Genomic DNA, 25,312 nt, shown 5'->3' with positions numbered 1-25,312 from the left:
TGAGCCTCCAAAGAATCTCAAATGACCGATCAAGGCCATCCCTTTTTTGCTTCTGTGACGGAGCTGCATTTTGCAATGATGGTAATTAATGGTCGATGTTTCTAAACAATGTTATTTAATCATAGGATCTGGAATCCTTCATTGAAGTTGGGGATTTGTTCAGAAGCATGAAGCCCCTGATGTTATGATATATGATATGATATGATAGTTGATTTATATAGCGCCTATACACAATGTGTTTCAAAGCACTTCAAGGCAAGGGAGGGAACAAGGGAAAAAACAATGACATTCTTACAGGCCATGAACAGTAAGGATATGAAATTAACTATAGTACTCGGCCTGACGACATTTCAGATAGTGCAAGAGCTAAAACATAGATAAGGAAGGGAGGGGGAGAGTGGGGAGGAAATGGAAACACAGGCGACTACCGTACTAGGCCTGACGACATTTCTGGTAGAGCCGGAAAAAAAACAAGAGGTGAGGGAGAGGGGTGCAGAAAGGTAGGGGAGGAACAAAACAAGCGACTATCGTATTAGGCCTGACGACATTTCAGAGGCAGGGCTAAGAAGGTGGGCGGGGCTTGCTAAGTGGTGAAAAAGAGCGGCAAACAGGAAGGCACCAGGTGGGTGGGGCTTAGGCCAGGTGACCTAGATCCACTTGCACCTGCTCCCCATCTGCAAAGGAAAAGAGGCTGAAGGGCTCCTTAAGTAGGGAAAAAGAGCTGCAAACAGAAAGGCACCAGGTGGGGGAGGCTTTCTAAGTGGTGAAACAGAGCGGCAAACAGGAAGGCACAAGGTGTGCGGGGTTTAGGCCAGGTGACCTAGATCCACTTGCACCTGCTCCCCATTTGCAAAGGAAAAGAGGCTGGGGGAGCTCCTTAAGTAGGGAAAAGGAGCGGCAAACACGAAGGCACCAGGTGGGCAGGGCTTGCTAAGTGGTGAAAAAGAGCGGCAAACAGGAAGGCACCAGGTGGGCGGGGCTTGCTAAGTGGTGAAAAAGAGTGGCAAACAGGAAGGCACCAGGTGGGCGGGGCTTGCTAAGTGGTGAAAGAGCGGCAGGCAGGAAGGCACCAGGTGGACGGGGCTTAGGCCAGGTGACCTAGATCCACTTGCACCTGCTCCCCATCTGCAAGGGAAAAGAGGCTGGAGGGCTCCTTAAGTAGGGAAAAGGAGCGGCAAACAGGAAGGCACCAGGTGGGCGGGGCTTGCTAAGTGGTGAAAAAGAGCGGCAAACAGGAAGGCACCAGGTGGGCGGGGTTTAGGCCAGGTGACCTAGATCCACTTGCACCTGCTCCCCATCTGCAAAGGAAAAGAGGCTGGAGGGCTCCTTAAGTAGGGAAAAAGAGCGGCAAACAGGAATGTTGCCTATTTGCGACACCTTGGCTCTGTGAGAAATGCAAGTGCAGGGTGACTGAGAGGAAATGGCTAGCTTCTTGCGCATCCTCTGACAAACTGGCCTGCCCCCTGCCCCAAAGGCAATACCGGCTCCCTGTCTGCACTAAGAAGAGAGCCCACATCCAAGCCCATGTCACTGCGACATCTCACAACTCGCCCGAACTCTTTAAAATCTGCAAGGAGCTGGCCAATCCTGCTGCAGTCTCTATCTCTCATGTCCTTTCCCAGGCCCTCTGCACGGCCCTGGCTTCTCATTTCATCTCTAAAACCAGGACATCCTGTCCACCCTCTCGTCCTCTCCTCCTCCCTCTACTCTCTCCTCTACCTCTGCCCCTCGTGGCCACCTCTCCTCCCTCTTTCTCTTCCTTTCCTCTGTTCTCCCCTGACAAGGTTTCCAGACAAGTCCAATCTATGAAAGTCTTGTCAAAACAGGCTCTTCACTGTTCTTCCTAAACCATCAAGGACCACATTGACACCCTCGCTCCTGCCTTAGCTAACTTCTGCAACGACTCATTCAACACTGGAGCCTTCACTTCCCCTCTGAAGCACTCTAATGCGCACCCTCTTCTCCATCACTCCTCTCCTGGGAAAACTCCTGGAAAAGCTGCCCATCTCCCAGCTTAATCTTCACACTGAATCTGTTGGTTGTCTCCATGACCATCAGTCTGGCTTGAACATCCGTGAAGACCTGCTCTCTAACCTGGATTATAATCTCCTCTCTGTCCTCATCTTACTTGATCTCTCTTCTGCCTTTGACACAGTCAATCATACCATCCTGCTCAATCGTCTGCGTGATAACCTGGGTATCACAGATCAGGCCCTGGCCTGGCTGAACTCGTTCCTCTCTGATTGACCCTCCCAGGTCCAACTTGGGTCCTTCCTTCCCTCTATCTCACTAACTACCTGTGGTGTTCCACAGGGGTCTAACCTCTCTTCCTGGCTGTTCAACCAATACCTGGCACCTCTCGCCCACTGCATTGCCACTCTCTTCTCCAACTTTCAGTGCTACGCAGATGACATTCAGGTCGTTTTCAGGCTCCCCTCTGCCACATTTTCTCCTTCTCTCATCTCTGTCTGTCTGCTATCCAGGAGGGGTGTGCCGCCAACGATCTCTGCCTTAATACCAATAAAACAGAGATTCTCCTCATCGGCACACCTGCATCCTCCTTTCCTGTCACTCTTTGGCCAGCCTCCCTTGGCCCTCTTCCTGCTCCCACCTGTGAAGCTAAGAACCTCGGGGTCATCTTCAACTCCACACACTCCTTTTCTCCTCACATCTCTGACGTCTCTAAGTCGTCACACTACCAACTGCACCTCCGCAGAGGTATTCTTCCTTTCCTCTCCTTCCCCCAGAATCTCACTATCTCTAGAGCTCTGCTTCTCTCTTGGCTGGACTACTGCAACAGCCTCTTTCTAGCTGCCTGCATCTACTCTCTGCAACTCATCGAGAACAGGACTGGGCGACTTGTCCTTGGCCTCAAGCCCTGGGATCGTTTCTCTCCAGCACTGAAATCTCTCCATTGGCTCCCAGTGGCTGCACAAATTAAGTTCAACACCCTCTGCATTCTCCACAAGGCCTTCTGGGGCATGGGGCCTCAATACCTCCAACTCTCTCTTCGTAAATACCTTCCTACTTGAGCTCTTCGCTCTTCCACCTCCAACTCCTCAGGGTCATTCACTTCTCCAAACTACAAATTGGTGGTAGATCTCTTTCTTCGGCCGGGGCCTCCCTCTGGAACAGCCTCCCTGCCTCTCTGAAACTTGAGGAGAACCATCTCTGGTTTTGGAAGCACCTCAAGACCTCCGTCTTTGCTTCTACCTGCTCTCTTCCTCTTGCCTGCAGATCTCCTGTCTGATACTTCATTGGTCACCTGGCTACCCTCTGATTTCGGGCCCAGGTCCCTACTCTCCCAGTTGCACACATGCACACCTGCACTGCCTCCTGGCAACCCTTGTGCTTGGGTCTGTATCTGTAACCCTACAGTCCCCCTACCTGCACTTCTGGACATCTGCTTACTCCACACCCTTCCACCTGCTGGCCACACTTCTTGTTATTTTGATCCCCTGTACAGCACTGCCCCCTCCCCCTTTCCCCTGGCACTTTTCCCCACCCCTGCACTTGCGCGATCTCAATTTTACTTGGCCTAGTAAGATCGTTTTCTCTGTCCTTCTTCTGTTCCCCCTTCCTTGCGCCTTGACACACTTGTGTATAGGCGCGTTACAAATGCCATATCATATCATATCATGTGATGTGACTTGTGTTTCTGTCTATCCCACAGGAGCTGAAGAAGGAAGTGATGGAGCAGCGGCTGGTGCTGGATACTGTGAATGAAGTCAGCAGTGCACTCCTGGAGTTGGTGCCCTGGAGAGCTCGTGAGGGATTGGATAAGCTTGTTTCTGAAGCCAATGAGCAGTACAGGGCCATCAGCGACACTGTCGGACAGCGGGTGGATCAGATTGATGCTGCAATACAACGCTCTCAGCAGGTAACCCCTTCCAACTGTTCACCAGAATTTCCAGTTGGGTGAGTGCAGTGGGCATTAGACCTGCCTTTCTCCAGCTGTCACCTCCCCATCCCACATGCCCTCCAGAATATGGAGGATGAAGCATTCGTGACACCTTTTGGATCTGTGGTTAGTCACGCACCAGCCTGACCCCTGAAGGGGAGCGGTTGGGCCGATAGAAAGTTCAGTGTGAGCCTACCCTTGTCTGGGATAGTTTAGTGGTAGTGTCATTGTGGGCTGGTGGTGATATCGCTGTGGGTCTGCACCATGGCCACTGGGATGGGCTGGTGGTGGGGTCAGTGTGAGTCTCGTACACCTCCCTGCTGCCCTTTGGGTGAATCGGCATTTTTTGAGCATTTGGGTCTTTGCTGTATCTGTGATGGGCTCATGTTTGGTGGCGATGTGGGACAACCTCCTTTGTCTCATGTTTGCCCGTGATGGACTGGTGGTGGTGTTAGTGTACTGGTGTACTTTCCTTCCCCTATAACCGTGGCAGGCTGTTGGTGTTTGCATGAGTCTGGTCACCTTTTATTTACGAGCTGGGCCAGCTGTAGTATTCTTATGATGTATTCTCTTTGGCCCCGATGGGCTAGTGGTGGTGTCAGTATATGCTCTGCCCGTGGGTACCTCCTGAGGTTTGCTGGATGTGGTTTTAATCTGTGTATCCCCCACTCATTTACCTCTGAGGCAGAACGGATGCGGTCTGACTGACTCCAGTGCCTAATAACCTCAGAGTGTAAATGTGGAGGTGCAAGAAAGCGCAGATTTAGCCAATAAACTGCACTTGTGAATGGATAGCTGAATTGATTACCTTGTGTGAGCGCACAGCCGAGCTGTGACCCGAACGGCTATGGTGATGACCTTGCATGTGGAGGCACAGCCGAGCTGTGAACCTCAGAGTACAAGTGTAGTGTCCGAACAGCTATGGTGATGATCACATGCAGTACAAGGGTAGTGTCCGAACGGCTATGGTGCATGTGCAGTGCACAGCGATACAGGAGCACTCTTGCCCTAGAAACTCTGCATGCAGTATTCTGGACATAAGCTGACAACGCCTTGGTTGAAGGCACCTGTTTCTGCAGCATAAATAACTATCACTATATGGAAGACCTGTGGGGTCTGCAATGGGAGCATGTCGTATGCACTAATAGTACTGCCGGTTATATTGAGAAGTGCTGTGCTGATCAGGGATGGGGGGTCCCCATCACTCCATGGCGAGTGCTGTTCTGATCTGGGATGGGTCTGTACACTCCATGGAGAGTGCTTGGCTGATCTGGGATGGGGCTGTACACCCCATGGAGAGTGCTTGGCTGATCTGGGATGGGGTCCCTGTCACTCCATGGCGAGTGCTGTGCTGATCTGGGATGGGGCTTTACACCCCATGGAGAGTGCTTGGCTGATTAGGGATGGGGTCCCTGTCTCCCCATGGAGAGTGCTGGGCGGGTCAGGGATGGGTCTGCACACCCCCTGCTCAAGAACGGAGGAATGAGCGAGGATAATTGTACGCAGCCCGGGTAGAATTCTCTAGCAGTTAGTGCTGGGTCTGGGCACATCTGTCAGAGTGATGTACTGCTTACTGATTGGCCTGGGCACATTGTTTACTGTGCTGGGTTGGCCAGGGATGGGCCTGTATGCACCACAAAGATGCAGCTATTGAATCTTTCACCTTCTTGAAATCAACCTTGTTAGGGATTATTCTCATAAATGTGCTAACTTCCTTCACCTTAGAGACCCCCAGCAACTTTGCTGGGTTTTGAAGACTTTATTGTTTTTACCTGGAGAATGTGAGCCTTTTTTCCCACTCTCTCGTGTATTTTGATGTGTGTTTTACTCTTGTGTTCTTTGATTTTGGAGTTTTAGACAACTCCATAGGCATCATCTTTTCATGTGTGTCACACAGCACCCTCAGTGCAGTGAAACAGGGAAGCCTTTTAGGCTGTCCCAAGGTTTAAACACCTTCTCTGGGATAAACTACTGTTTCCCAGAGAATCTAAAGTTACATTGGCTTTACTAGTCTTTTTAAATGTCTAGACCCAGCACACACTAGAGTGATGGAGGGGGTTACCTAGTATCCCCTATGTCTATAAACGCATGTAGCAGTCAAATCCTACCTTTCCTATCAAAATGACTGGTGGCAGTGGTTTTACAACGAACTACCATGATTTTTCACGACCGCGAACACCGGTAGCTAAAAATCGCGGGAGACATGTTTTTCAAGATGGCGTCTGAGCCCCCTTTGTTTAAACAGGTCCCAGTTTTTTTTCGCCATTTCTTATTTGAAAGGTCCTTCTAGAGTTTGTCTCTGTGCGCCAAACCATGTTTGGTCCCTTTGTTCCTTTGCCTTTGGCGGGCTTCAGGACTGAAGACCGCCTCTGGTGACCGAGTGTCTGGGGTGGGCAGGAAGTGAGGGAGGTGCCCGAAACTCCCTGTGCTTAGTCTCCTAGGAGACCCAAATGCACTCTGGCATGATTAGCTGGCTGACTGTCCGTCAAGGACAGCCACCGTGCTGGGTGAGTGGCAGCTAGGCTGGAATGAATGGGAGAAAACTATTTAAAAGGTGAGTCTTGGCTTGGAAGGCAGAGTCGACCACTGGAACGAAAGAACCAAAGACGAGCTGGAAGGGGACGGCTGCTGCAACTCCTGGACCGTTGGTTTGCCCGGTGAAGCCCTGCTGCCGGTCTGAATCGTCAAGTTCATCTCCACAGAGAAGCCCTTCAAGGACGACTTCTCCCTTTGAGTTGGTGGGACCAATCAACTCGTAAGCCAACTGGACACCATTCTCGGAGCTGGTTGTATTTTCCTCTGAGTGCTGCAGGAAACGGAATAGCCAGGAAGGAGAACACCAGTTTGTGTGCTTGAAGACAGCTACCGGAATTGAAGATTTGCCAGTTTACCAGCTTTTTTGACCATTCCCAGTGCAGTGCAGGAGTCCCCCGACGTCCTCGCTCTTGTCCCCATGACTGAGGCTCAGGAACAGCGAGATCTGCCGGAACTGCCAGGAACAGAAGTCTTCCGCTGCATCTTTTTCTTCAATATAAGGTACTGTGAAAACCTGACTGAGAGAACTTACCTCTCACTGCGAAAGTGCGTTCAACTTTGGCAACTAGTCAGCTTGTGATCAGACATACAAACCTTTCTTCTTTGAACTACTTCTGAGAACCGTGGCAAAGACTTTTCTGTTTAAACTACCAGAACTGTTTTTCTTATACAAGACTCTAGTCCATTGACTTTGGCCTACCTAATGCATTGAATCAACTCCTCTTGGGAACTCAAACTATTTGCACTGTTTAAGAGTAACTCTATTATTCGTTTTATTAACTTATGCCTTTTTGCTCCTACTTCAAATGTTTTGAATGCCGTTGTGCTCCTCATTCAAAGTAGTTTAAATGCCTCAGAACCTGATTGTGTGAAGTACTGTAGTATATTTTTGTGTGATATTGATTTGCCTCCTTTTAGTGAATGTTTTCTAACTGACTGTGTAATAAACTAATGTGTTTTACCAAGAAATCTTGAGTATAAGTATCTAGCTGAATACTTGTAATTATAGACGTCTGTGTAACACCCTTACAAGCTCACATTCCCTCTTGAGATAAGCCTGGCTGCTCAGCTCGCTACCAAACACTGTGTGGTACAGACTTATACCAAAGGTTGGTTTTGCTTACACCTGTAGTTCTAGTTGTGTGTAGTGGTCCCTGAGGGTACTGCATACAAACATTGCCTAACACTGGTGGCAGGGGTGGGATAAATTGTATAGTTGTTACATTGAGAGTTCTGCTTTACTTTGGTTCAGATAGTAACCTTCACAAGGCTAAGCACCACTAGAAAAGCAATTTTATCATGCCTAATATGGGTAACTACAGACAGGAGGCCCTGATCATTTTAACAGTAGATCAACGGAAAGAAATGTGGAAGGTCGGGAACGTCAATGTTAAAGGAAAGAAAAATGAATTGATTCAACGATTGTTGGAATTTCAAAGTCTGAGAAGTGGGTCTGTTACACCTACTCCTTCAGCAAATGTGGGAAATGTTGATGAGGATGATAATGATTCAGAGTCTCTCTGTTATTCATGAGCAAGAAGAGTTAGAGGAGTCTCAGGATGTGAGCCCCTCTGCTCCTGAACACGCTATTAGTCTTCAATCTTTAGCCACAGACACCCTACCAGGTCCAGTACTGAGTCCAGCATTTGTGTCTCTTGAAAAAATGAGACTTGAATTAGAGTTCAAAAGGCTCCAAATGCAAACTGAAAGTAAACGTCAAGAAATCAAACTCAGAGAAATGGAAATGCATCATGCTCTTGAAATGAAGAAATTGTCTCTTGAAAATTGTTCTATCCCAGAGCCTTCTAGGTCTTCCAGTCCTAAGAGACCTTGCAATCATAAGGAAGCTGTGAGTATGTATGAGACGAAGCTTGATATTTTGGATTGGTTGGCTGTTTTTGAGTATAACTATAGGATTCAGGGTTTCACAGGGAATCAGTTGATTCCTTGTCTTTTGTCTAGGCTCCCCCAGGTTGCAACTGATGCTGTAATTGAGGTGGGGGAACTTTAAAGATTGGAGTATGAAAATGTGAAGCTAGCTTTGATAGGTAGATTTGGGAAAACTCCTTCCCAGTACCTTAAGAGGTTTAGGACCCTTGGGCTACCTGGGTGTGTGAGTGTTTGAAGAACTTAGATGGTTGGGTAAAGGGTTACAGAGTTAACACTTTTGAAGGAATGAGAAATCTATTTTTGTTCGAATCTATTTTTGATGCCTGCTCCTGAGCTGAAACAGCACTTGGCTGACTCTAAGGAAATTGATCCAAAGAATTTAGCATCGGCTGCTGACTTGTGGGTTGCCAGCAGGGCTACTCACAAGGATTCTGGGGCAACTCAGAAAAAGGATGATGGGAAGCAGCAAAAGAAAGATGGCAAAGAGAATTCTAATACCTCTAATCCAAAAGAGGGCCCCAAACAGAAAAAGGGTAACCGAATCAGGCTAGTGAAACCTCTGGTGCCAAACCATAGGGGGGTCAGCAGAAACCCCCTTTGTCAAAACATTTGAAAAATGTTATGCTTGTGGGTCTACTGACCATGTGGAAGGGGATCCCAGATGCAAGGGTAAACCTTCAGGGGTCCACACTGCCTCCTTAGCCTTTTCCGCAGAGGGAGAAGTACAAATGGCAAGTGGAAACTTTCAATTACTGGCTGAAGACCCCATTGGAGTCTCTGCCAGTGTTTCTTTCGTGTCCTTGGGTCTGTGGGAACAGCAGAATTTAGATGTCTACAATTCAATTCCAGATCACACAAAATAATACAGTACAGTGTACTTGTAAATGGTCAGGAGTCCCCTGCCATTAGAGACACTGGGGCCAGCATTACAGTAGAGGATGCATCTTTATTCAAACCTGAGGATGGTGCTAAGGCACCCAAAGGCCCCGCTAAACTTGCTGGAGGCCCAGTGCAAATGCTTCCTAGACTACCAGCTCTCATCCAGTGCAACACCATGACTGTCAAGATGCCTGTTAGTGTGCAGAGTGAGGTGCCTGGGAGAGTCCTGTTGGGGAATGACTTAAACACTTTTGGAGTTGTATCAAGCACCACCAGGCCTCCCAGCAAAAGGAAATAGGAACAGACAAGGAAGGCCTGAGAGAGTACCTTAACTGACTCTCCAGAGGATGTTACAGAAGAGTCTATAACACCTAGCCCACATGAACTACTAACTGCTATTTTTAAGAAGAAGGAGGCAAAGTGGAAACCCAAGGTCTCGAAGAAAAGCAAGAGAGCACTCCTGTGCTTCCAACAAGGACATCCCCGAGAGGACTGTCCAAAGTCACACCTTTGACTGCTCCACCAGGTGAGGCTGAGTGTGAGGAACAACCAGGAAAGGTTGAATCAGCTGCTAAAGATTCAGAGCTGGAAGAAGACCTTCCCCCTGTTGGAGATCTGGATCCTAAATACCATCCTTAACTGCAGTCTTTACTGGCAGAAGATGGCCCCTGTAGGGCAGACTTCAGCAGAGGTCAAAGAGAGTGTCCCACTCTTGAAGGACTTTGCCAACAGGCAGCTTCCCAGCTGGATGGGCAAGAGCCAGGGGAGCACAGGTTGTACTGGGAAGATGGCCTCTTCTACAGTGAACCAACTGAGTCTATCCCAGGGGACTACAGAAGACTTGTAGTGCCTCTAGAGATGAGACAACACTTCCTACGGGTAGCCCATGAGACTCCTTTAGCTCGTCACTTAAGCTTTAAGAAGACCAAGGAAAGGCTTTCTCTCTATTTCTACTGGCCTAAGTTGGGGGTCTGATGTAGATTAATTCTGTAGGAGCTGTCACACTTGTCAAACATCTGGCAAGAGTGGAGCCAAGAATGTGGTACCCTTGGTGCCTCTCCCAGTAATGGGAGTTCCTTTTGAGAGGGTAGGAATCAACATTGTTGGTCCCTTAGACCCTCCAACCTCTTCAGGCAATCGATTTATATTGGTTGTAGTAGACCATGCTACTAGGTATCCTGAGGCCATACCTATAAGGACTGTTACAGCTCAGGCTGTTGCTAAAGCCCTACTTGGTATTTTTACCAGGGTAGGTTTTCCTAAGGAAATCATCTCTGACAGGGGATCAACCTTTATGTCCCACTACATGCAGGCCATGTGGAAAAACTGCGGGTGATTTACAAGTTTGCAACTGCCTACCATCCCCAGACGAATGGATTAGTAGAGAGGTTTAATGGAACTATGAAGAGCATGATAGGTGCTTTAGAGAAACCCCTTAGAAGAAAGTGGGACCTTCTACTGCCATTCCTTCTATTTGCTAATAGAGAAGTCCCTCAGGAGGGAGTTGGATTTAATCCCTTTGAGCTTCTCTACGGTCATCCAGTTAGAGGTCCATTGGCCCTAATTAAGGAGGGGTTGGAGAGTGTTCCTTCCCCCAAGCCAGTGAGAGTCACTGACTGTGCTTGGTCCCCGGAGGGGAAGACACACATGATGACAGAAGCCTCGGATAACTTGAAAGTAGGTCAGGCTCTGATGAAGCATTGGCTTGACCGGAAGGCCAAAATGTTTGAGTTTACTCAAGACCAGCAAGTTCTAGTTATGGTACCTGCAAGGCAGAAGGCCTTACAGGACAAGTGGATTGGACACTATAAGGTTGTGGGAAAACTTGGAGAGGTCAATTATTTGGTGGACTTAGGCAATCATAAGGAGGCTCCCAGGGTCTTTCACACCATCCGTCTAAAAGCCTATGTCTCAAGACCAGAAGTGGGAGCTTTGCTTCTAGCTTCTGCTCGGGAGGAGGAGGAGAGTGAACCTCTAAATGATCTCCTCAGAAGGCAGCCTTTAGATGAGAAGGTAGGAGTTAATATCTCTTCTAATCTGACACTGGAACAACAGGAGGAGTGCAAGTTTCTGTTAAATCAGTTTGCCTCCCTGTTTTCACTATCACCAGGCTTGACCCTTGGGGCCAACATGATATTCTCACTGGTGACTGTTTACCTGTTAAAAGCAGAGGTTACAGGATGTCAGACCACGTAAGAAACCACATAAAGGAAGAGGTCAACAAGATGCTTGATCTCGGGGTGATAGAGCCATCTACAAGCCCATGGTCTAGTCCAGTTGTACTAGTGCCAAAAGGCAGGATCCAAGGAGTTCAGATTCTGTGTGGACTATAGAGCTCTAAATGCAGTCACAAAGACTGATGCCCATCCTTTACCTAGGACAGATGAACTGGTGGACAAACTTTCTTCAGCCAAGTACTTCAGTACATTTGACCTAACATCAGGCTATTGGCAAATAGCCCTGACAGGCCATGCCAAAGAGAAACTGCATTTCCGACCCCAGCAGGCCTCTACCAGGTTAAGGCAATGCCTTTTGGACTAAAGAATGCACCTGCAACATTCCAACGGGTGGTTAATGAAGTTCTGAACGTTGAGATAGAGGACTTCTGCATGGCATACTTGGATGACATTGCAGTGTCCAGCCCTACTTGGAAAGAACATGTTGACCACTTAGGATGTGTTTTGCAGGCTCTTGAGCAGGCCCATCTGACCATAAAGGCTAGTAAATGTCAAATTGGTCAGAGCAGTGGTCTACCTTGGACATGAGGTAGGAGGAGGTGAAATAAGGCCATTGCATAGTAAAGTACAAGCTGTACAAGAATGGGCCACCCATACTACTCAAACCTAAGTGAGAGCCTTCTTAGATCTTGCTGGTTATTATAGGAACTTCATAGAGAACTATGGCTCCATAGCTTCTCTCTTGAACGTGGTCTCCTCGCCCAAATTCCCCAAGAAGGTCAGGTGGAATGAGGAGTGCACTAAGGCATTTGAAGGACTTAAGAAAGCCCTTTGCCAATCTCCAGTCTTAAGAGCTCCTGACTACAGCCAAACCTTCATTGTGCAAACAGATGCTTCCAATACATTTATAGGTGCAGTTCTGAGTCAGCTGGATGAGAAAGGTAGGGAACACCCTGTCTGCTTCATCAGCAGGAAACTGAAGCAACCTGAGACAAGGTGGGCAACCAAAGAAACGTGAGTGTTTTGCCATTGTGTGGTCTCTGAAGAAGTTTAGGCCATACTTGTATGGATCTACTTTTGTGATTCAAGTCAAGTCAAACAAGTTTATTCGAATTTCCAAAAAAATCCATCAAACACAAGAAATACAAAATCACAACACATAAAAATTACCATCTGTGCTCCATATCCAAATGTGTTAAATCGGAGGTTCTAGGAGGGAGAAAAGGGTCACCCATAGGCCCCCCCTTACATCCCATAATGTCCCTTTACTAGTCCAAAGAGACACAAGACTAATTGCCCACTCTAGGCACTCGCTTACATCCCCCTGCGGGCCTTTTTCCCAGAGGTGTACAGTTTGCTCCGGACAGGACATTACTATGGGTGATAGTTCCAGGTGAAGCAGCTGCTCCCGGATAGGGGCGCGAGCTGATTGCAATCCCACTGTGTGGGGCCCGCACATAGCCCTCAGAGCTTCTCAAAACTTCCCTGGCCATTTGAACATTCCTAAAAACCAGTTTAACAGAGTCGGAAGAGTTTATACCCTCGCCAACCAATCTAACACACCCCACCATAGCTTCCCTGACCACAAAGGGACAATTCCCAGCTGTATGAAGCCAATGCAGGCATTTGTTAGAGAGGGCATCCCTTGGTTCTCTCCTGCCCAAAAGCAGTTTAGGTACCCCATGCAGAAAAACAGTAGCAGTTCTTTTCCCCCCAGATACATGACTCTTGGGGCTGCGCACCCTTGAACAGATTCCATGAGCTCCTGTATCTCCCTCCCCAAAGGGATTTGTTCTCAAGGAGCTAGGGGGATCCTCCACCGGCAAACTTGGCCTGGTACACCCAGGGGGGTGACCTCGAGCAGCGTTAGAGTGCGTCAACTGCACATCCGGAATGAGGCTCGTTAGAGCAAGAACAGACCCTTCGCAGGATACAGTGTTCAGAGGTTGCTGTGGAGGGTTGGGTCCCTTACCAGCAAGAGGCATGCTGGAAGAATCCCCCAGCGAGACCACTCCACCGTTCCTCTCCCCACTCCTCCCCTGGGCATCGATCAGTACCAAAAGTAGATTTTTAATGACAGCTAGTTCGGAGAGCATCTGTGCGCAATGGGAACTTCCGACAGTATGCACCTCCTTGGGTGTTGGGGCAGAGGAGGGATGACTGCCGTGGGTGATGGACTTGAGCGCCCTAAATGGTGGTAAATTAAGAGAGGAACTGAACCCTAGGGTCAATGCAGGTTGGTTCTCACTCCAGGAGCTGCAGATGGAACTGGGAGGGTGATTATCTTCGGTTGCTCTGACAGTTTCTATGTTCATTGGGTCCAGGGTAGCAGCAACAGTGATTCGGGGGGGACAGTCAAGAATAGATCCCAAGATGGACGGGAGATCAAGGGGCAAGCGTGGACTTGCAAGGTGCGGGCTGAGTGGGGTGATAACTGGTACAACAGGTGTCAGGGATGCTGGTGGAAGAACTAACACATCATGAGCCCCCTCTATGCAAGTCCCAGGAGCATTAGCCAGCAGCAAAGCATCTGGATTCCCAGTTTCGGCGAGCAAAGTATCCTTGCAGGCAATGGTTTTTTATTCCAGACTTGGGGGGCTGACATTGCAGCTCAGTGCTGGGAGACTAGCAAGATTGCTGCAGGCCCCCCCCCCCCCACATTGTGATCCTGGGGTGGATGCTTTCATACCCTCCGCGGTGTGGATGGGCCCTCGGTGGGCCAGGTCAATGTCAGGGCATGAAGATGTGAGGGTCTTTGCTTTGGCTGTTACTCCCTGTTGGCATCTTCTTTTGACAGCCAGGAGCTTTCGCGCTGGAGTATGTTTGGAAGGGTTGGTGGCAGACTCGCACTCGCACTCGGAACAGTTCAGGGGTGGGGGCGGGGTGGATGGCAAAAAGCTGTCTGGTTTCCTGGCCGGTTTCCTTGGTACGGCACGGCAATTAAAGGACCTCAAGGATTTTAAAAGGGACATAGCGGAGGCCCCCCGCAACTGTCCTGAGGAAGCTGGGCTGATTAGCTCAGTGTGGACCCCAGCAAACTTCTCGAGCTCTACACCATGTAGGAGACAATCACCTACAGTCAAAAGGGTGTGTAACACTTGCCGACACTTACTTTTCTTGGTGCCCCGACCGACAGCCTACTCAGCCCTCACAGAGAGTGCCTCTCTCCGCGGCCGCCAAACACCTGCGGCGCCAAACACCGCGCCCTTGCCCCGCCACGGGCTTCACCGCTGCGGGGCTGGCGGCAGCGGGATATGTCCAGGGGGGCGTGGCCACAACAACAGGAAGTCCCTCCGGGGACCAGAACGGCGCCAAACACCGCGCCCTTGCCCCGCCGCGGGCTTCACCGCTGCGGGGCTGGCGGCAGCGGGATATGTCCAGGGGGGGCGTGGCCACAACAACAGAAAGTCCCTCCGGGGACCAGAACGGCGCCAAACACCGCGCCCTTGCCCCGCCGCGGGCTTCACCGCTGCGGGGCTGGCGGCAGCGGGATATGTCCAGGGGGGCGTGGCCACAACAACAGGAAGTCCCTCCAGGGACCAGAACGGCGCCAAACACCGCGCCCTTGCCCCGCCGCGGGCTTCACCGCTGCGGGGCTGGCGGCAGCGGGATATGTCCAGGGGGGCGTGGCCACAACAACAGGAAGTCCCTCCGGGGACCAGAACGGCGCCAAACACTGCGCCCTTGCCCCGCCGCGGGCTTCACCGCTGCGGGGCTGGCGGCAGCGGGGTATGTCCAGGGGGGCGTGGCCACAACAACAGGAAGTCCCTCCGGGGACCAGAACGGCGCCAAACACCGCGCCCTTGCCCCGCCGCGGGCTTCACCGCTGCGGGGCTGGCGGCAGCGGGATATGTCCAGGGGGGCGTGGCCACAACAACAGGAAGTCCCTCCGGGGACCAGAACGGCGCCAAACACCGCGCCCTTGCCCCGCCGCGGGCTTCACCGCTGCGGGGCTGGCGGCAGCGGGATATGTCCAGGGGGGCGTGGCCACAACAACAGGAAGTCCCTCCGGGGACCAGAACGGCGCCAAACACCGCGCCCTTGCCCCGCCGCGGGCTTCACCGCTGCGGGGCTGGCGGCAGCGGGATATGTCCAGGGGGGCGTGGCCACAACACCAGGAAGTCCCTCCGGGGACCAGAACGGCGCCAAACACCGCACCCTTGCCCCACCGCGGGCTTCACCGCTGCGGGGCTGGCGGCAGCGGGATATGTCCAGGGGGATATGTCTAGGGGGGCGTGGCCACAACAACAGGAAGTCCCTCCGGGGACCAGAACGGCGCCAAACACGAAACACCGCGCCCTTGCCCCGCCGCGGGCTGACCACCAACCCTTGAGATGGTTAATGCAGATGAAAGGGGAGAACCCAAAATTATTGAGATGGTAAATCAGCCTCCAAGGGTTTGATTTTACCATTGAACACAGGTCAGGGTGCAATCACCAAAATGCTAATGGTCTCTCCAGAATGTTTGACCGACTGGAGTAAGCAGATTCATACAGGGGTGGATTAAATCCTCCTGTCCCTTAGTCTGGGGGGGACGAGTGTTGGGGAGAATTATCAGAAATGTGCTTATTCCCTTCACCTTAGAGACCCGTAGCAACTTTGCTGGATTTTGAGGACTTGTCTTTTTTCCCTGGAGAGAGTGTGAGCCTTTTTTCCCACTCTCATGCATTTTGATATGTGTTTTACTCTTGTGTTCTTTGATTATGGAGTTTTAGATAACTCAATAGGCATCATCTTATTATTGTTGTGTCACAAAGCACCTTTAGTGCAGTGGCACAGGGTTGTCCTTTGGACTTCCCAAGGTTCAAATACCTTCTCTGGGATGAACTACTGTTCCCCAGTAATGTAAAGTTAAATTGACTTTACTAGTCTTTTTAGATTCCTACACCCAGCACACACTATCTTCCTATAGAGTGCTGGAGGGGTTACTTAGTATCCCCTATGTCTAAACACTCTTGTAGCTGTCAAAAGCTACCCTTTCCTATTGAAATGGCTGGTGGCAGTGGTTTTATAACGAACTACCTTGATTTTTCCCGACTGCGAACACTGCTAGCAAAAAATCGGGGCCGCCATGTTTTTCAATATGGCGCCCAAGACCCCTCTGTAAAAAACAGACTCTGGACTTTTTTTGCCGTTTCTTTGTGGAAAGGTCCTTCTGGTGTTTAACTCGTCGTGCCAAACCAGGTTTTGTCCCTTTGTTCGTGAGCCTTTGGCGGGCTTCAGGACTGAAGTCCATCCATGGCGTTTGAGTATCTGGGGTGAGCAGGAAGTGAGGGAGGTGCCCGAAACTCCCTGTGCTTAGTCTCCTAAGAGACCCAAATGTACTCTGGTGTGATTGGCTGGCTGACTGTCCAGCAAGGACAGCCACCCTGCTGGGTGAGTGGCAGCTAGGCTGGAATGAATGGGAGAAAACTGTTTAAAAGGCGAGTCTCCAGGACTGAAAGGCAGAGTCGACCACTGGAACAAAAGAACCGAAGACTAGCTGGAAGAGGACGGCTGCTGCAACCACTGGACTGTTGGTTTGCCCGGTAAAGCCCTGCTGCACCTTCGAATCGCCAGATCTCTCTTCGACAGAGAAGCTCCTTCAAGGACAGCTCCTTCCTTTGAGTTGGTGGGATCAATCAGCTCAGAAGACACCTGGATACCATTCTCAATGCTGGGTAAGGTTTAGCCAGGGAGAGGGAAACCAGTTTGTGTCTTGAAGCAACAGCTACTGAACCAAAGTGACTCCATTTTGTTTGCTCTGACAATGATCCTGCGCAGTGCAGTAGTCCCCCGACGTCCTCCCTCTTCTCCCAACGACTGAGGCACAGGAACAGCGAGATCTGCAGGAACTGCCAGGAACCAACGTCTTCAGCTACATCTTTTTGTTTCACTTAAAGGTACTGTGCCATCCAGTTGAGAGATCCTAACTTTTGCGGTGAGAGTTCGTGAAACTTTCCCAGCTTACAGGCCTAATCAGCTTGTGACCCAACATATCATTCGTTTTCGTCTAAACTACTTCTAGAAACTTTTACAAAGACTTCTCCATCTGTACCAGAACTGTGCTGTCCTATCCAAGAACACTAGACTATTGACTTTGGCATGGCCTATTGAATTGAACTTATCCTCCTGGTACATTGAACCTTTGCATTATCTAAACGAAGTGTTTTCTAACCCATTGTACAAACCTCTGCCTTTTTATTCCTATTTTAAAGGGGAGCTCAAACTGTCCCTACAACTAAGAGTTTTGTACTGTAGTATATTGGTGTTTAATATTGAGTTCATTTCTACTAGTGAATGTTTTCTTAATGATTTTGTAAATAAATGTTTAAGTATTTTTTACCAAGAAACCTGGAGTGTAAGTGTCTACTTGAACAATTGTGATTGTGATAATTAAGTGTAACTTCCTTTACTGCTCACATTCCCTCTTGAGATAAGCCTGGCTGCTCAGCTTGCTACCAAAAGTGTGTGGTACAGACTTATACCAAAGGTTGGTTTTTGCTTCACCTGTAGTCCTAATTGTGTGTGGTTTTCCCAGAGGTACTGCATGCAATTCTGCCTAACAACCAACTCGCTCGAAAGTTCTGCTCATCATGTATGTTCCCTTGGAAAGACACATACCAAGTGTGCCCCAGCTCTCTTCCAAAAGAACATGAGTCTCAGGATCGTGCATGTCCGCTCTTCAAACCGAAGACGTTAAAGGTGCGCAAAAAAAACAAATGCCTGGCGGTATTTGCCGCAGCTAGAAACCTCTATGGGTGAATCTATCGCTACACTACCACTGCACATCTCTGAAGTTGAAGAACTGAGCATCAGTTTTGAAAGTGATGCCAAGGAGTAAAATGCAGAGGAAACGTCAAGTGCTTCCTCCCTGTTGGCCCGCAGGTCCATAGGGCGGAGAAGTTGGGATATGGAGGCCTTCTCTGGCATCCATGGGGCTGTGCAGGATATATCTAAGTCCCAAGAACATGACGACGCCAGTCCTAGGTCATCGTCCAATCACTAGACTTCAATAGCGCATCCTACACTAGCAGTTGAGCGCATTACACCTGCATTTAACATGAAAAGAGAAACTCAAGAATCCCATGTAAAATCAGGTCAAGGTCACTTGGCGCCAACACATCGATTGCTTAGTACGTGTACAGATACACACCATAAAACAAAAACAGACAGTTGGACGTCAAAATCTCTTATGAAAATCTCTTCATATATGTCACAGTAGCAAGGAAAGGGACCCTCATCGCCACTATACTGAGGAAAAGGGCTCATTACATTTTTGGAGCTGGAGGACAATTTAAAGGAGGGGATAATACTCCTTGAAACAGCCTCCACACCTCCACATTATCTAAGGAGCGTTTCAGCACCATTATGAGTAAATGGAACCCTTTTTGGATTCTTATGGTCAGCTGTCAAAAAGAGTAACATTGACTTTTGTAAAGAAAACTGCACCTTCAACAAAGGGGCTGGAACTCTGGAAAAGTAATTTCTAGGGTTAACGGGCATAAAAGAGCAGGATACCTATACTGAGTAGGAGGTGGCCGTAGATGATAAGGATGACCTCAGTCCAGAAGAATACCCCATACCATCTCCAGATGTTGTAGAAACACCAATACCTCATCACACACAGAAGATCAATACACTGACCTTTTAAAGAGGGCAGCAGGCAGATTCAATATCCAAACGCACGAGTCAGGGAAAATTGATCAAAGACATTTCCAATTCAAAGTGCTCCCTTTTGGAATTGTGTCAGCACCTTGTGTATTCACCCAGGTGCTCACAGTCGTTGCAGCACATCTGCACAATAAGGCACTTTCCAGTTTACCCTTAACTAGACAACTGGCTAATTACCGGGGAGAGTGCAAAGATGTTTTATTAGAATTCACAAAAAAACTGTAAATCTGCTCCACATTCTAGGATTCTCAATGAACGAGAAAAAATCCAGTCTCGTTACTGGACTAGCGAGCCGGTCAGATAGCACAGCGAGTAGAGCGCTTGCTTTGACACCCGTGCAGAGCCTGCTGATGCAGGTTCGAATCCCGGCAGGGCCAAACTCTGCCTTTCATCCTTCCAAGGTCGATAAATGAGCACCACACACTGTGGGTAATAATAAGAAGCGCTCAGATACCTGAGGGTTCGTAGCACTTTATAAATGCCAAATTATTATTATTGTATTATTATTATTATTGTTACAAGTCAAAACTAAAAGTTGTATTCAATCAAAAGGCAATGGCTTCTCCATCTCTGGAAAAAGTGAAAGCATTGCAGGCACAAATACCATGTTACTCATTGGGTCGTCACATAACAGAAAGTTAATGAAGCTACTAGGAATGGATGGCCTTGTGTATTTTTATCGTGCTGCATGCCTGCCACAATATTCAGCCAATAAAACAGTGGCTGGCGGGAACAATGGTCTCAGAAAACATGTGAGTCGGGCAATCTAGTGGCAGTGTCACAAGCGGCAGTGGAAAGCCTGCAATGGTGGTCAAAAAGGAGTATGTTGCAAGGAAGACACTTGGTAACTCCTGTGAGGAACTCATGGTTACAACAAGTAAGACCGACACAAGTGATCACAGTTCAAGGGTGTTTATTGAACAATGAATGATGTATGCAGGTTGGAAAAACACCTAATCTAAACCTATATCTAAGATGGGAACAAGCGTCGACCATCAAATAATAATAAGGCAGTCCTAGTGGTGTTGTGTCAAAATTAAAAAGGGCCTATACTAAGAAACCTATTGCCAAGCCTCGCAACTAATACAAAAAAGGGTGTGGGATAGTTCTAAAAAAAAAAGAAGTTCTCTCAAATAATATGTCGGGATGCAGTAGCCTGTACAGTCTCTGGCTTCACCAGCACAAGACGACAGCTCCAATGGCACTTCTCAGGGGCCTGATGTGTTCAAATTACAAAAACTAAAGTTTCTTTAACTAAATTAAATTTCGTTAGGGTGAAAATGATTCACCCCTGGGTCGCCCTCTTCTGGGTGCCAACCCTTCTCAATTGTAATCCACAGTTCAGATAGGGTGATGGTTTCACCCCTGGGTCGCCCTCTTCTGGGCACCAACCCTTCAGGTATCATATTCCTAGTATTCCTTAATTTATATGTCATTTCTTTACTTATTTGACGTTTGGATGATAGCTTCCCCCTGGATCTCCGACGATTGGGCTCGTGCCCCTCTTGACTGTCAGTACTCGGGTGATGCTTCACCCTTCACCCTTGGATCTCCCTAGGCCGGGCTCGGACTTCTTTCGACTGCAAGTACTTGGATGATAGTTTCATCTCTGCCATCCCTCCTTTGGGTTCACTCTTGCTGTTTCTTAACTTTTGCTTTCTCTCTTCTAAATCCTGGGGTGACAACTTTTCACTCTTCGATCCCCCTCTCTATTCTTAAACTCCTTTCACCAGGTTTAGTGTAACTCTCGATCAGGGTGATAGTGGCTCACCCTTGGGTCCGTCTCTTCTGAGCGCTAAACCCCTTTTACTTTCAATGTTCTCCTTTTTATAGTTCAATGTTTTCGGGATTCACTTCCCTTTCTTTCACAGTGATTGTAGATCAAAATCTTTCGATTGTATAGGGATTTTGCTTGACCCTCTGTATGACCACTTTGACCTATTTCTCTGGCCCTTCTATGGCCTTCTGGTACTTGTAATTTCTCTCATATGGGACTTAACCAGAGTCTCTTGAGGTTGCACCAACCTGGTGCCGCTTTCCCTCTGCAACTGGTCTCCCCTTCACACTTTTCTACAGTTCATTATACAGTTCTTTAAACTTGCTTCAAACTTGCCCCTTTGCGTTCTCCATTCAACACAACCCAGCTCCTATGTATTCTCCCCTCAACTCACCGGCTTTGATAAACCGATTGGCTTTTCTTGTTCATTGAAGTCAAGGCCGGTACCACGGGCGCGGGAGCTTCCCTCCCTCCTGCTTATCGGCGTAAGCTGTCCCTGTGTACCATTGACATCTGCTGCAAGACACTTGTGCTATTGTTTGCTGTCTTAGGCTCCCTTCCATGAAGGTTCTGCCGGTCTGGGACGATAAGGGCAAGGTCACTTCTCTCCTCGCCACCCCTCTCGATTCCTGCTGCCTTTCTCCTTTACTTGAACTGCTGCGCTTGCTTAGCCGTCTCGTTGTGTTGTCTGCCGTACTCGCCTTGCTCCCCATGTGCTCTCTGGCTCCACTTTTTATCCCTCTGGGGAAGGGAAAGGGCCGTCAGGTGTGTGTGATTCTGGTCAATTGCCTGATTTTGACTGACCCTTATATTGGGACATGTCAGGTAAACGGCTCTGATATTAGTCCGTTGTCCTGACAGTGTTAGAGTTAAAAGGGGGATGGGGGGGCAGTTGTATTGAACGTCCTACCTGAGAGGATGGGGAAAAGGTGTAAAAGGAAGGGGGATACCGCGTCTCACTCGTCGGTCTCCCACTCCCTAAGGACCCCCCAGCCAGGTGATCCTCCCTCACTGGTCCACCCCCAGGAACTGGATCCAATAGCAATGGCTGTGTCCTGGCCACCTGGATGACAGATCCTTGAGGTTTAGACAGGGAGACTTTGCGTTGCCAACACCTCACTGAAAGTAGACAAGCAAACAAGTCAAGCATTACTAGCAATCAAAATGGCGATTTGCTCTTTCCAGAACATCCTAACAGAAAAGTGCATTATCGGCAACACACAATATTGCAGCCTTGTTTTACATCAACAAACAGGGCAGAACACACGCAAAAGGCTCTCTGTGCTTGCACATAACATCTGTCATCGGGTCATCCATTTACATTCAAGCATGGCATGCTCCAGGGAAACTCAACACCAGTACAGTCAAACATATCTTTGCAACATGAAGCCATCCCATAAGTGGACCTGTTTGCAACAGCAGAAAACAAAAAATAGCTAAGCTTCGCATCCAGATGCCCAGAACAAGGGTCTGTAGGCCATGCACTATGGATGAATTTCAGGGATACCTGCTTGCTCTATTCCCCTGACACCACTACTCGGGGGGGAAAATAGTGCACCAATTCAAACAGGAGCACCTAATTGTAATTGGTAATTGGTTATTTATATCATGCTTAATACCCAGAGGTTTCTAAGCGCAGATCCGGGGATCGAACCTGTGTTGCTCCGTGTCGTCTTGCTTCCATGGCGAGCACGTTGGGCCTGAGCTTTCCTCCCGAGACGTGTGATACTATCCAGTGATACTCATGGCTCCAATGTGGTTGAGACACCTGTGGTATTCTCACCTACTTGACATGTCTCTCTGTCCACCAATCAAACTCCATACTTCCTGCAATCTGCCTACTCAGCAACAGAAGCAGATAACCCATCCAAACACACAACCCACCAATTTAGCAGCCTCGCTTCTGTGGTCATAGAATTTGGGCATTTACAGTTACGCACATGGTGCATGAACATTTTGCATGAAGCAAGGAAACCAAACACCAGACATTATTTAAATAAATGGAAGGAAAAGATTTGTATTCATATAATGTTTCTTTTCTCATTGCTGTCACCTCATACAGAAGAATAAGTCAATTACAGGCATTGTCTGTTTCAGAACTGATCACCTCAATACATAAACACAAAGTAGTGTTATGTACACATAGACTATTTTTGCCAAAATACATATCAATATTTCATGTCAATGAATTCATTGAATTGCCAGCTTTCTTCCAAAATCCACAGAAAAGATGAGAAGGGGCATCCTACCCACTTGACCTCCGTCGAACGGATATGTAGTACCTAAATAGACTCGAATCATTTATGAATGCATATTCATTCTTTGTGTCAATGGCAACAGGGAGAGGAGGACATCCAGTTACAAAGTAAGCATTGCAAGATGGATAATTAGGTGACACTCTGTCAAACAAGACTGCTGCCTTTTACCCCTTGAGCGTACACCGCACATAACACAGAAGCAGCACTAGCTTTCATCGCTAATGCACCACTGGAAGCCATCTGTAAAGCAGCAACGTGGATCTCTGTTCACACAACATTGTGTCGACCCACAAGGAAGAACAGATTCTCAGGTGGCAGTTTTAAACCATTTATTTGCGGCTGTTTATTCAGCTCACCCTCCATTGATATTGGAGACTGCTTTCTATTTGATGCAAATCATGTGAATCCAAGCAGATTCGCAAGCCTCAGAAGGTAAACATTACTTATCCAGTAATAGTCTTTCTGTGGCTCGTATTTGCTTAGAATCATATGCACGCTGTAAGGAAGGCATGGTATAACAGTAAGACCGAATCAAGTGATCACAGTTCAAGGGTGTTTATTGAACTTCAATTGGGTATGAAAAACACCTATCTAATCTTAACACTAAAGATGGGAGCAAGCTACAACCATCAAATAATATTAGTACCCTGCAAGGGAGAATCAGAATGTAACATGCAACGCTACGAGCCAACACACGGCTGAAGGCTGCGATTCTTCCCCGCCAGGTAAGTATTTTCCTTCCCACTCCCTTCTCCCCCCACATCCCCCAAACCAAACAATCCCTTTCCCGCCCTCCCAATCCTACTTACCTTCTTTTTGGTCCTTTTTGAAGGCAGACACACTGTTAACACTTCTGCCTCAACACGTCCGCCTCAACACGTCCGCTCCCGATCCACGACAGGCGGTCATGGAATGGAAGAAGGGACTACTTCTAGTCCTTTCTCCCTTTCCATGGTGGCCATTTTATTTGTTTACCTTTTTCAATACACGTTAAATGGGCGTCATGGAAAGGGAAAACTGACTCAGTGGTAATTTTTTTAACTTTTTTTTTTTCTGTTCTGAAACGCCAGAGCATTTTGGAACAATAAAGCAGTGCTTTTAGTACCCCGGTCTTGTGGGCCGGGTTACTAATTGCAACAAGCCCCTCGCCGCGGGGGAATTTTAAAGTCCGGTAATGACTCGGTAATGCCCCCGCGGCTCGGGCCTTATTGCTTAAATAAAGCAGTCCTAGTAGAGTATGTAAAAATAAAAGGGCCTATACTAATAAACCTATTGCCAATCCTTCTAAATACAAATAGTGTGGGAAACAATGTTAAGCAAAACAAAAGTGTTCAAGAAATGATATGCTAGGATATACCCCACGTTTTCAGCATGGGACAAGGTGGCACACTCGAGCTTAGCGCACTCTCTAGCTTCTCTTTCATGAGGATGCAGTTTGAAAACCTCAGCATCAGGGACTTTTGTGCCAAAGTCTCTTGACTATTCAAATTCTCTTATTTCAGAGGGCCTGATGCGACACAGATTTAAGTTCCTTTCTTCTTAGAATTTCACATGTACACAGTTTCTCAGGTGATTCAGTATTCACCTCGGGTCACCCTCCGCTGGGCTCAGACCCACTTTAGCACAAAACCTTCAATCAGTCTCCCTCCACCGGGCTTGGACCAATTTATCTACTTTAACACAAACTCTCTTTACTGAATCAATATTGAAGACTTTCAACTGTGCGCAGGATTTTGCTTTACCCGTCGCACGACCACTTTGATTCACAATTATTTACAACTCGTTAACTTTTGCTTCTGCCACTTCTCAGCTGTATACCTTACAGAGACCTTTGATTGGGCACACACGCGGTGCCGGACCGCTCTGTCAAAAGTATCATATCTTGGTTTCAAAGTTCAGTCACTCATCAGCAGTTCAACTTTACTTGTGTCTTTATTACATGTGTTTTAACAATGTTCGTCCCAGCGCACGCCATACAATGTCGCTGCTTGCAACCTTACCTTCAATACAGACCGGTCTTGTATCGGTCTCCCCAACTCACTAGCTGTGTTGATTTCACTGACGCTGCTTTGTTCTTGGAGCCAAGGACAGTACCACAGCAGCTGGTTCTTCTCCCCGCCTTGATTATTGACGCGGGAGGGCGCCAGGTATCTCTGACACACAATGCAGGATTCTTCAGCCTGGTTTCCTTCCCTATCAGTGTATCCTTGAAAGGTAATATTGTTTTGATGGGCTTTCCCTT

General features: G+C 48.3%; 1 protein-coding gene across 20 annotated transcripts in view; it reads left to right on the top strand.

Moving 5' to 3' along the window:
- The window catches only part of MACF1 (microtubule actin crosslinking factor 1), a 1,825,008-nt gene that overhangs the window by 1,288,328 nt on the left and 511,368 nt on the right, over positions 1 to 25,312 (top strand). For all 20 annotated transcript variants that reach the window (XM_069622429.1, XM_069622430.1, XM_069622431.1 and 17 more), the window contains one exon: positions 3,674 to 3,880. In XM_069622429.1, coding sequence (XP_069478530.1) covers positions 3,674 to 3,880 — 207 coding nt within the window. The remainder of the gene's footprint in view (positions 1 to 3,673; positions 3,881 to 25,312) is intronic.

Source organism: Ambystoma mexicanum, chromosome 11, assembly GCF_040938575.1.
Source record: "Ambystoma mexicanum isolate Mex_15411 chromosome 11, UKY_AmexF1_1, whole genome shotgun sequence".
Classification (NCBI taxonomy): Eukaryota; Metazoa; Chordata; class Amphibia; order Caudata; family Ambystomatidae; genus Ambystoma; species Ambystoma mexicanum.
Note: the sequence above shows the minus strand (reverse complement) of the source record. Positions and strands in the feature narration are given on the sequence as shown.